This window comes from Nilaparvata lugens, chromosome 3 (assembly GCF_014356525.2).
Source record: "Nilaparvata lugens isolate BPH chromosome 3, ASM1435652v1, whole genome shotgun sequence".
Taxonomy (NCBI): Eukaryota; Metazoa; Arthropoda; class Insecta; order Hemiptera; family Delphacidae; genus Nilaparvata; species Nilaparvata lugens.
The window spans coordinates 23549928-23563202 of NC_052506.1; the positions used below are offsets into that span (position 1 = coordinate 23549928).

At 34.0% G+C, this 13275-nt stretch overlaps 1 protein-coding gene across 1 annotated transcript in view; it reads left to right on the top strand.

Annotated features, from left to right (window-relative positions):
* The window catches only part of LOC111045203, a 296666-nt gene extending 284079 nt beyond the window's left edge, over nucleotides 1-12587 (top strand). The window contains exons 19-23 of the mRNA XM_039422744.1: nucleotides 1613-1762; nucleotides 3830-4003; nucleotides 5810-6118; nucleotides 8309-8439; nucleotides 9161-12587. Coding sequence (XP_039278678.1) covers nucleotides 1613-1762; nucleotides 3830-4003; nucleotides 5810-6118; nucleotides 8309-8439; nucleotides 9161-9268 — 872 coding nt within the window. The 3' untranslated portion in view covers nucleotides 9269-12587. The remainder of the gene's footprint in view (nucleotides 1-1612; nucleotides 1763-3829; nucleotides 4004-5809; nucleotides 6119-8308; nucleotides 8440-9160) is intronic.
* The last annotated feature ends 688 nt before the right edge of the window (nucleotides 12588-13275 follow it).

The following is a 13275-nucleotide window of genomic DNA, read 5'->3' on the forward strand; positions in this document are numbered from 1 at the left end:
AAGCTCTTTCACTTCATGCATAAGTGGCACATTCCACTAGCGAATATTTTTATTCCATTTTTTCCAATAAAAAATGGTATTCCAATAAAAAATACTGTATAAGTAGCCTACTTCATATATACTGTGCTATGCTATGATATACTATACTATACTGTATACTATATTTCAGTAATAGTACTTCATATTCAATGTAGTATTTAAATTTAATTATCATACTCTACATTTCTATTGATATCGTGAGATAATTAGCAGGTGACCGCAGGTGAAGTTGAGATGACTGTTTATATTTGAATGCCAGTATTCACTATTCTGTTTAGGGCTACGGATTATTAAAACACTATAAAACATAATAAAAATTAACCTTCATACTATTGTCACATTACTAGTTTCATTCAAGAGTTTCAAGAGCCGTTTTCAATTATTGTTAACAGAAAGCCATTTTCATTAATAACATATTGTGTTTATTTATTTTATTCACACTTGAAAATGGCTCTTGAAGAGTTGAAACTAGTAGTGTTATTGTGTTCTAAATGCCAGTATATGTTATAACTATATGTATCTGTTATATCTAATGTTAGCACCCCATCTTGATTCATTACAAACCAAAACAATTTTCATTAATTGTTTGATGACTTCACCCATTACACACAAAGTCAATTTTCATTACTGTTAGCTAATTATTTTGAACTAACAAAAAACGAAAATCGAATATGACAACCCATCTTAATTTGATGTTTAATGGTTCTGTTAAACACGGTTTCAGTGTATTCATGAATCTATTCTACATCTTCACCAATAATTCATCAACATAATTTTCATTAATTTTTTAATAATTATGTTGAAAGATAACTCAACTGTTAATGTATTTGAATGTGCATATCTTCACCCATAATACACCAACTTAATTGTTATTAATTAACTGTTCAACCTCAGTAAGCAAGTTAACTGTTTCAGAGTAGTGGAAAGTTGTCTAAAAATGGGACGTTAAAAAACCAAGGAACTGTTAGAACTGTTTATGTTGTTGAGTTATACAGAGTGGGTGAAAAGTCCGAGAACGGCTTAATATCTCATACACAATAGTTATTTGTGCAACTAGTGCGCAAAGTGACAGTTTGCTGCACCGAAAGAAACGTTTCGCCTACGGCTCGGGCGGAATGGTTTCTTGAGTGCAGCAGAGGAACTTTGCGCACGTATTTCACATAAAGTTTTTCCTACAGTTACCAAGCCATCATGTATTGCATGACAATCTTCCTATTCAAAAAAATAAAGTTGCACTCAAAATGGCGGATCTAAGATGGCTGACCAGATTCTCAGTCATAGTAAAGTAGTATTTTCAATTTGAGTAGGATCCCCAATTACACCCACTGTTTAATTACCTTTGTGTATGAGATATTAAGCCGTTCTCGGACTTTTCACCCACTCTGTATATTACATGGTGGCATGCATAAATCAATATTATTTGTCTCCATCTCGTCTCTTAAATCACCATGTCTCCCAAAGTTCCCTTTTTAGACAACTTTCCAATAATATACATCTATATTATGTGAATAGCTTGTAGACCAATAACGCACGTCTGTTCACTGTTGTAACTGTGGTGGTGGTGGATTGACAGGTGATAGTCTAAGTCCCAGTCCGAGCTTGAGCAGGAAGGTGGCCGAGCCGCTGCGTTTGACGACGGCCGAGAGCTCACTCATTCAGCCGTCCGAGGTGCTAATCTCACAGCGACCTGTGCTCACCGCTGAGCCTGTGCTCACGCCACTAGGTAACCTCACAACTCACTGCTTTACTAACCTAACCTCACTTAATCGCCGCGCTTTGTTTCATTGCTATACTCACTCAAATTGACTATTGTCGAATTAAACCTACATTCGACGTGAAAGGATATGCAGAGCAGAGAAGAGTAGAGATACAGCGGCGGCGATGTTGCTGTGCTAACACGGACAGCGTTCTGTAGTCTCTAGTACGTTCAACACCTCATTATAATTATGCATACCTAGTTTACTCTCTGAAAGCACTGCATCGACTGAGTCTGTTTTGTCAACTTGGCAATCGCGCTTCTTTCTATGACTATTACTCACTGTAACTGGCTGATCTGGTTCTCCATTTCCCTTCATTTCTATGCTCCGTAAATCCCTTCAAGTCGAAGGTTGTTTTAATTCTATTATTCTATTATTAGGGGGAAATTATAAAATTATAGGGCAACTTGAGTTCTATTACATAAAATCACTAGTACCCTGTTTATTTTTTGATGACACGTCCAGTTTCGGGTATTCATTTCACTATTAAGTTCCGTTTGCACAGTACCAATTAAAACGAATTTCAATTTTAAACTGGATTAAATCCATATCAAGTCTTGTTATAGTGTGGTTAATTTTGTGTTCAAACCACCAGCTTATTAAATTCAGTTCAATCTTTTACTGTGCAAACTATCAAATCAATAAAATTGTCTAAAGTTTCCACCTACTCTCCGGAGCAGCATACTAAAGTACTATTTCTCCTCCGCCTACCACCTAAATAGGTATTTCAGTCTCTGGAGGAGAATGCTGAAACTGAAGTACTACTTTTTCTTTCTAGAAAGTACTATCATTTCTTTAAACTACTTTTTATCAATAAATAAAAATTTAATGACCCTTTTTAAAATTTTTCACTCGCAACATGTTTCAACATTAATGTTATTTTCAAGTGAGTACTCTTTTAAAAGAGGGATTTCAAATTTAAAATTTTTTATTTCCTGATGATTAAGAGTAGCCCTATCCAAAAAATTCATACTTTTTCTTTCTTTATTCCCCAGGACTATTAGTAAAGGTCAAAACATAGTGGAGCGGCGAAGGTAGAAGTTGGCTAAGAGTGTTGAAATGTTGAAAAGTAATGCATGTATTCAAATGTGTGTCAAAGGATAGTGGAGAGGCGAAGGTAGGGTAGAAGGTAGAACGAAACGGATACATTCAGATACATGCATTATTATTCAAGATTCTTAGCTACCTGCTCCGCTTTCTTTCAACTTTTCTGCTCCTATATATTCTGATCTCAACCACATTCAGATAACATAGTGACACTCATGGGGCAAAGAAATGAACTTAATTTCTTCGTTCCATGGTGGCTCTTTAATGAACATATTTATGGGTCTCAAGTCTTAGCGTCAGCCATTAGAGATAGATATAGGTTATAGGCTATGTTGGAGCAAGCTTGAAGCAAAGAAATAATGTAATGCGAAGGATTATGATGAAGGAAAAAATATTCTGTATTTGTATTCTTGTTTGGTGAAATTAATTAATAGAAAATGTATAAATAATATTGCTATGTAGATGGAGAAAAATGAGTATATCATGCGATTTTGGTAAGGTCATGCGAGTTTAGGGTTACTAATTTTAAGTGTTAGTTAATGTTCATGTATTCATTGATAGTTTTGACATATTGTGGTTCCCTAAGAAAGACCTCATGGTTTCATACAGTCCCTAGTTCCTTATACCATTCATTGTAGAATCCATAAAATAATAGCAAGTTCCCTGTACCATGCATGGTAGAATCCATGTAATAATATAATGTGGATCCTGGTTTGATTTGGAAGAGAGACAGAAAGACGAAGTAGTTGAGAAATCAACCCCATTTTCCATGGTTTATTTCATATTTTTGTCCAGTTGATGTATTATTGTGTAAATAAGTGAAGTTGAGGAAATTCTGATTGAAAAGTCTTCATTTTAACTTCAAGTTAAAATATTGCATTTATAATATTGTATGTGAATAAATGACTATTGGAAAGTTGTTTGATGAAAATTACGTAATTTTTCAGAGACTGATTTTGAGTTGCTTATCTGCGTATTTTTTGTAGAAAAACTGAGGCGGAAAGACGAGGCGATCAAGCAGGCATTGGCGGAGAAACAGCAGCTGGTTGCAGATATCCTCCATGTACCCAAGGATGAGTTCGACACCATTGCCGAAATCGCCGGCGAGCCCGCCACCGAAAAGGAGGCTTCCGAACTCATTTTAGCCGCTGTCAACCAAGGTACACTCCGACTTCAGTTTTTTTTCATGCAATTTTGAGGATTATAGCTCCAATCAATCTAATTATTGATTTATTTCTATAATAAAACTTGATGAATTCTATCAATATTCGTCCTTAAGTTGATTGTGAATAATAAATAAATTTCAGAATGTAGAATTAACTTGAGTTCCAGTCTTTTTTTCCAATAGAACTATAGTTTTAGTACATCTCAAGAGGCCGCTGAAAAAGTATTCTATTACGAGATCTATACTAAATCGAGCTATACTATATTAACGTTGATAGCTACAGGGACGTTTCAAGGGACTGCAGAAAAAGTGTGCTATAACGGGGACTGTACTATACCGAGGTTGCACTGTAGTTTATCAGATATTTAGACAGTGACTTATTCGAATAAATTTTGGAGTGGAAAGTTAACCATTGTGTTGACTCCAATTTTGTTATGATGATTGAGAGTGGAATGTATTGCAGAAAATAAATTATAACTATGAATAAGAAATAAATATTTCATTTTGAAAAAATCGATACAATTAAAATTTCAAAAATGACTGAAAAGTATTAAAAAATGTGACTTGAGAAGGTGTTAATAATCCATATTAATAAGGAAATCGACCGACTTCAGCATCGGAAGCCATGTACTGAAGTATGATTCAAATTTTTGTTACTACATTTGTTATTTTACTAATGTTCTTACAATGTTATAAGCAATGAGTCAAGTGACGAATTCTAAGATACAAATACCGTATGTAAAATAATCTGGAAATGATGTATCTTATTCATGATATTTCCTAGTAAAAAATGCTTCAATTTCTACTTGAAAATAATAAGATATTTCATGAATGTGTTGCCATCTATAGTGAGGTCCACGCTGGAATTGCAGTATTTGATTAACATTGATGTTGCTATCCTTGCTTATCATTCGACAAAGCAGATAACACTATCCTTTTCTAGCTCCGCAACGTTGCCAGTACGTTTCTCAACAATGTAGAAATACAATTGATCAACAATATATCTAATCTCAATTATGAACATTATTATTAAATAATTGAATATATTTTCTCGACTAATAAACTATAAATTGTTTATTTTAACAAGGATGAACAGTTACTATTACATAAGATAGTCGCTATCAGCTATCTTCCATGGAAGGCAGTGGCAAGGCAGAGAATCGACAACGCTGTTCTCTTATCTTTCTCCACTGCCATTAAAGCGTGGACCTCACTATATCAGATTTTCCTTACTATTACATCAGATAGCCGCTATCAGCTATCTTCCATGGAAGGCAGTGGCAAGGCAGAGAATCGACAACGCTGTTCTCTTATCTTTCTCCACTGCCATTAAAGCGTGGACCTCACTATATCAGATTTTCCTTACTATTACATCAGATAGCCGCTATCAGCTATCTTCCATGGAAGGCAGTGGCAAGGCAGAGAATCGACAACGCTGTTCTCTTATCTTTCTCCACTGCCATTTAAGCGTGGACCTCACTATATCAGATTTTCCTTATTGAATTCTAATTTATTTACAAACGGCATACAGGTGTCGAGGTACCTAACGTATGGAAACAACAGCTCAAAACTGTTTCGAATTTAGGAAGATAAAAATTACACGAATAAAACTCAGTCATTAAATAAAAATACTTAATGATAGAGTATTCTATAGTCTTGAGTATTTTGATTGCGATATCCTGTTAGATATTGTAACTTGTTTGTTTTGTTTTTTTGTATATTAAAGTTTGTTATATCTTGTAAAATGCCGTACTTGGACTAACTCTATAATTTAAAACTATGCTTTTTATGTTCTTTTCAGCGAACCAACTGTCAGCGATGGTAAACGAAGCGCTACGCGTGACTGAGGAAGACGCGGTGAGCGCCGGCGTCATGACGTCATCGTCGCGTTCCAGAACGCCGACGTCGGCAGGTGTGCCCGCTCACCGACTGAACGCGATTGCGACCTCCCTGAACGCGCAACTCACGCAGCTGTTGAGCGTGCTCGTGCAACGGGACGACGAACGCGAGCGATTGCGGCGCGAGTTGCAACGCAGTCGGGAACAGTTGCATGCGTTGCACGAACAGCGCGCCAGTCAAGGTCACGACGATCAGCTGACTCGCGAGCCTGGTGAGTGGAAGGGCTAAGTTCACGTCAGGTCACGGATACGTGGACTTACATACAGTGGACTGTAATACGAACCCATTAATAGTGGACTTTCCTACTAAGCAAAATTCAACCGTGGACGTGACTTCCCTAAGAAATGCTTCTTCAACTTGTATCTGCTACTGTAACACCGCAGCCACATGTCGGCTCAGTCGCTGGCCCAGCCTGGTAGAGGTGCAGTCCCTTACGAAGGCCAATGAAGGCCAGTGCTGGCACACCACCCATCCACATACTGGCGCTGGTCGACATTGGCATTCGTTGGGCCAACATGTGGATGCGGCCTTACTTGTGTCGTAATGTATCTTTTTATGTTATTCGTCTAGTATTGCGTCTGTATAGATGTTATTTTTCTGCATCTATTCTAATACTTGGAAAACAATAGAAAATCTAAATCTCATGAAACAATTTCAATTAAGGCGTTTAGCCTTGAATACTCAAATACTGAAAAAGCACATCTAGTTGAGTTGGAAACTTGTAGAACTATCAACGCTCTGTCAATACTACAATATTGTAATATTTTTCAAATGTGTAGAATCGTAGATAAAAGGATGTAGCGTGTATGAAATAAGCGTCAAATTCCAATATTATAAGCTACTGCTGGTCGTAAAAGTGACAGAATAGTACTTTGGCAAATGATGTATGGTTTGTAAGATATATCACCTCAAAGTTTCTTTGTAAGAAGTGTCACTACACGGAATTTCACCCACCTGCTAAGATAATAGTAACAGTTACATTACTGGGCTGTTAACAGTAATAGATTACAGGATAAAAGTATTAGTTGGTAGGAAAACCCGCAGTTGATTTTTGCTTCGCAGGAGAGTCCACGCTCAATGGTTTCGTATGTAAGTCCACCGTATGTAAGTCCACGCCACCGTTTTAGACAAGTGAGACAGAAAGTAAGCGATATAATATGTCTAAGATTCCAACAAACAAATCATTTCCACGGTTTGTGATTAGTAATGATTCTTTCACTTTACACTAATGTCCTGAATAGTCAAAGGTATATCCTGAATACCGGTTTAGTAGTAATATCGCTATTCCATAAGTAATAGGACCTTGACAGCTTGGTGAAGAAATTAGGTACGATCCTAGCTAGACTATTTCTACCGCTTGTCAGTTTTACGATTTATAGTTCATTTTTCATTAATAGCACTCTCTAGTTTGAATTATATCCTATTAGAATAATGCACTTACACAGCTTGCTAAAAAATTATAGTTTTAAGATAAAATCACCATAGCTTGTCTTTTCTACTGAGATAGTTTTACATTAATCCAACTATAGTTTGCCTGATTATGAACAATCAAAAATAGTAAAAGAATTGCTTGATGATGTAGTGTTTTTTGACGAAAAAACTAAACTGAACTCTCTCGCCTATGAATGACAACTATAAATTACTTGGTATCTTCCCAGTATGGTTTATGCTTGATCATGCTTCATTAAAACCCCATAGATTGTCCGGTTATCCCAGCTCAAATGTTTTGAACCATTAATGTTATTTATAAGGAATACTGGCAGTTTAAAGTAAATCTCTCCATAGTCAAGCTTTTGAAAGGTTGCTTTCATTTTCAAGACGTTTTGAACCTGGCTGATTTTGAACTTTGAATGACCAAGGATTGTGAGCTCATAAACACTCATAATAACATATAACAAAATTATTTATCATCTTCCATGTAGTTTTCTGTTCTTTTGAAAATTTTTACTGTAGCTGTTGTACACTCTTATTTTGTTTATTATTTTGCTTATTGACTCTTTTTATCTCCTATTCATCTTTCATTTTTTGAGTAATTTCTCAATCTGGCGGCTGATTTTCAATAGTACTTTTTTACCTTTTTGCTTATTGACTTTTTACATTTTTCTTTTTATGACTTTCTCAATGATTTCAATCTTATTTTGATGAATTTGTTCATTTTTTCGCTTATTGATCTTTTTGATATTTTCATTTTATTTTTTGTGGATTTCATCTGCCTGATCTTCAATCTTATTTTGTTGATTTAATATGCCTATTAACTTCAGTATTAATTTTTTAAAGATTTCTTTTATTTTGTAAATTTTTTTGAATCCGGCTGTTTTCAACTCTTTTTCTGTTGATTTGTTTTACTGTGTGTGTAACCAACCCCGATGTCATGCATGGCTTTGATGGATGTTGTGAACAGGTGCGGCAAGCCTTGAGGCATGCCTTGAGGCAACCCTTGAGGAGGCCAACCACACAGGTGAGGAAACAGACCCCGCATCCTCCAATAATCCAGTCTCAGAGTCCGCCATAGCGTCAACGACAGCTCAGGAGGTTGGTGTTTTGTTCAGACAAAACAAGTCAATTATCTTATCAGACAGTGTGAGAATTCCAGGATCAACTTGAAACAAGTTCATTGTGTTATATCAGGCGGATTTTCAGTGATATCTAATAATTATTGGAGATGGAAATATCATGTGTAGTTTTTTTAAATCTATTTTCATTACTTTCTGTTGATTTGTTCGCAATTATGTCATTTATATAATACGAGAAGGTAACCTGAGCTCCGCAAGGGTCTGTTAAAAGCACAAATATATTAAATCTAGTTTTATAGTTCCATGCTGATATTAAAAGTATTAACTGTTTATTAATTTACAACAGAAACACAATTTGTTTGGACATCTTATGTGAACTTTGTACAACCATCCATTTTCAAGTGAGTGAGTGAAATAATCTTATTATTAATCTAAATTATTTCACTCTTTCACTTGAAAATGACATTGATATGTCGAAACATGTCGTGAGTATTAAAATAAAGTTGAGAGAAGGGTACGATGATTTTTTAATTTTTTCTTTGAATAAATCGTTTTTCTACAAAAATCGTGAAACGTAAACATAACCTATTTTTGGACAATTTCTATCTAAATTTGGGAAAGGGACAGTTTTGGGCTTTAAGCCTGTTGTTCCTTTCCCAATCATTCATAGTTGAGAATGATATTGTAACCTATGTATCAATGTATAAATAAATAATAAATAATGTTTGTTTGTTTGTCAGGTGTTTGTTGATGCCCTGTCCGGCGAGGCTGAGAGTCACTTGGAGGCGGCGGGTGCGGCGGAAGGGGAGACACTTGCTCCCACCCGGACAGCGGACTCGGCTGACTGACTCCAGAATGACTCAGAGTCGTGGTAGAATCACTTGAGTCGTCTAATCATGGTAGAGTAACTCAAAATTCACTCGAGTCATTTGTTTTTCCTCCGCTAGTTAGCGCTCCGATCGCTACCAAAGGATGATGAATAAATTCAACAAAGACTGCTGATAGAGTATTCTCGTCGATATTAGGGAGTTCAACGCCCAATTCTAAACTCCACGTTACGTTATTAACGATGGTTTGACGGCGGTGCATGGAAACTCCCTAACAACTATTGTGACTAGTGAGTTTCGAATGCTTATTTATTGTTACCGGTTATTAAATAAAACACACTCACACTTACGCTCCGATATTGTATTCTACAACAATAAAAAATACCGTATTCGTAGTAGAAACTGCAACAATCTTATTGGATAACTTTTTTCTGTTTTTCGAAAATATCTTGGCTTTTGTGTATAGATGAAAATATTGTTAATTAGCTGTTGTTGGCCATTGATGAATTAGAGCGAAATAAATGTAGTATTTTTCATTTGATACTGTAAAAACTGTGAAAATCGAAATTTTGAAGAGGATATTTAAAGGTCTTTGAATAAATAATGTTGATAAGGTGCCTCTTCGTTATCAAATAATACTAAACTGCATTATTATTCTTAGTTTTAAACTATTATAGTGTGACATCCAATCAGCTGGTCTGATTAGTGATGTCACCATGTAGCAGTAAATTAGTATAATAATATTATTGAATCCATGAATTTGAGGATACTATTATTGTCGAATCCAAAAATAAAATACTCGAAGCTAAATATAATAGGCATTGTCTCAATCAATAATAATAGTAGAACAATGTTCGCTACAGAAGTATCGATATATTTATCATCAATCAAATAATCAATAAAATACAGTTGAAAGAAGTGAACGATGTGGTATTGTGCTAGTGTCAATTAGCCTGCCTGTGTAGCAGTGTTTCAAAAATTCAAGATTTACTCGACTAAAAGCCATCGGCAATGATATTAGCTACATATTTTTGTAAGCGTATATAGATATGTTTTTATAAAATACAGAATAACGTTAACTGAGAATTAGCAAAAATTATAAATTAGTTTTAGACTCGAATGGTGATCTCTCGATTTTTATGCAGTGAAACTATTTATTATCTCCAAATTTAATTTATAGATTTATTTTTATGCACACCCATATCTCATGAATCTCATTGAAGAATATAGGAATTTTACCAACCCCTCTACCATCTAACATCACTTAATCATTGATATTATATTGAAAGTTGCACTTGAAATTCGCTTTAATTAATGAAGCAGTTTATTTAGATCTAAACTGCAGTTCAACTAGTTATTGACAAAATAAATCTTGTCAAATTTATTCCTATCTGTAGCAGAATCATTGTAAATTCTAAGGAAGTTTTTGATGCTATTGAGGGCATTTTGAGTATTAAAACTACTGATGAAGATTGCTAGAGGTATCTGTATCTGCGATGCTCTGTTTTTAGTGTCCAAGTGCCTAGCAACTGTCACCAAAAACTTGAGTTGAACGTTTTTTTGTTACCAAGTTCTTGAAGAGCAATTTATTCTATTCAAGAGATCCAATCATTTGATAGGTTCGACATCATCACAATCCCTGATTTCCCTTACGTTATTTGTACAAGCCTCTTTCACCCTCTATTTCTCTCTCTCTCTCTCTCTCTCTCTCTCTCTCTCTCTCATTCTCCCCAATGCAAATGGTGCAGCGCATTCCAATCTCTTTACCACTCTCAACCAATATTATTATACTTTAATTTGTTATGTATTTTATTATTATCCAACATGATTACTATTTGTGTCCCCCAACATTATAAAGTTTTTCTCATCTCTACTATTGTACATTGATAATAATCAAATAAATTGTTGTTTTTTATATATTTTAATTGATTTGTTGTTTCATATATTGTCAATTAATTTGTTGTTTGTTTTGTGCACTCTTTGAGAAGGTCGGCTAACCATATCTATATAAATCTAGAAAACGTATTCTAGCTTTCTCTTACTCTCAACAAGTTTTTGGGCCAACTCTTTCTTCGAAGTTGAATAGTATATTCTTCTGAGACAGTATTTACTAATCATTTAAAAAAGTGGTAACTGCCCGTTCCCATACAAATTTCTTTTAACCATCTATGATGAAAATATTAATCGCTAAATAAGTATGAATTATATCATTTGGCGTAGAAAAGACTGCATAGTGTTTCCCAACATATCACTTCAATTCAAATTGTAGGCCTATCGGAGAAAATCCACTTTCGAAATCAAAACTTCGGTACAGTAGTATTTTGTCTCAGAATCCCTTATTTCTTGATTTAATAATGTAAAGTTGATTTCACAGAAATCGGCAATTATGACACACTAAATGAAATAGATTACGCAAACAATTTTGAATAGTTCTAGACATTGAATATAAGAAAAAAATTATAATATAGTTGTGTTGCTTTCTTTCTCTTTAAAATGTTTGTGATAATTGGATATTTATTTTCACTGGTACTCCTAGCTTTTAAATTGTGCTGATATTATCTTGATAAATGTGGTAAATGATATTAGCTTTTTTCTAAATATCGAATAACCAAAAAATGGCAAGCCTATGTCTATACAGTGTAAAGATATTAATAAAGATTATAACGATGATGATATTATTAGAAATTACGATAAATATGTAAATTATAGCGAATTATTTATAGAATGAAATTGAATATTGTTTTTATCCGAATATTTTCCAAACAGAATGTGAAATATCTTTGTCTTTATTTCAATTATGGTATTATTTCTCTGAAAAACTGTCATTGTGTAAATTATATTTATTTATTACACTATTTGCAATTAATCTGTTTTGATGTGTCAAACCATGCTGTGCTGAATCAGTGAATACTAAAATTATTATTTATTATCATCAATTTTATTGTTATTATAATTATCAATCCCTTGATTTTTTTCGAGAAGGCAACTTCATTCAAAGAGTGGCCTAATTTTTTAATATGTGTATAAAATAATCAAACATTGAAAATAATGTAGAGTACTGTAATTGTATCTTGACACAAAAATTATTATTAACAATGATGATGAAACTATTTTATTGTTATTAATATTATTATGAAAAATGAAAACCTGTATATGTACAATACATGTTGGCAGATCAGTGTATTATGTATATTCTTGTAATGTATATGTATTATGTACATAGACTGAATTCGCATGAATAAAACACAATGGTTTTATATATTTATATATATGTGTATGTATATTATGTATGTTGTTATGAAAAATACACATATACATAAGTATATATTTCAATAATGTATATAATATTTTGTTATTTATTCTACCCACCTTGAAACTTAATCCGACCTAATTCTAATTTGAATAAAAAATGTCTCTTAACATGATGAGAGGAAAATGAAGCCAATCAGAAACTAAAAAGGTGATGAAATTGTATTTCATTTATGATAATAATATGTGGAACGAAGTAGCCAATAGGAATCTGATAAGAGGTAACCATTTCACTCCTCCTGACTTGGATACTCCATTGTATTGAGTTATAACATTATATTACGTTATACTTGGTGACAGGCAACCAGAGACCACGAGATTGTTATGAAAATGCGGTATGTTAGTCTGTATTGGTGATATAATACGATTGTTATCGATATAAAGTGGTAGATAAAACAAGGGAAACGAATGGTAATATGAAACTTCCATTCCAACTTTTTACTACACCTCATATTTCTAGAATATGGCTCATATTTATTTTGTTGAAATGAAATTTCTTCCATGCTCAGTGCAATGTAATTGAATTGTTCAATTTACATAACAACATGATTAAGAATGGAGGAAGCTCTACTTTGCATATTTTAAGGTCATCAAACACCCAGCTACGTGTAGCTAGAAATGCGTCTTCGGAAGACGTAGCCGTCCTATTTCCTAATGTAAAATCCAAGCTACGAATCTGTCCCGTTCACACCAGCATAGCGTAGCTTTCAATATTGGGA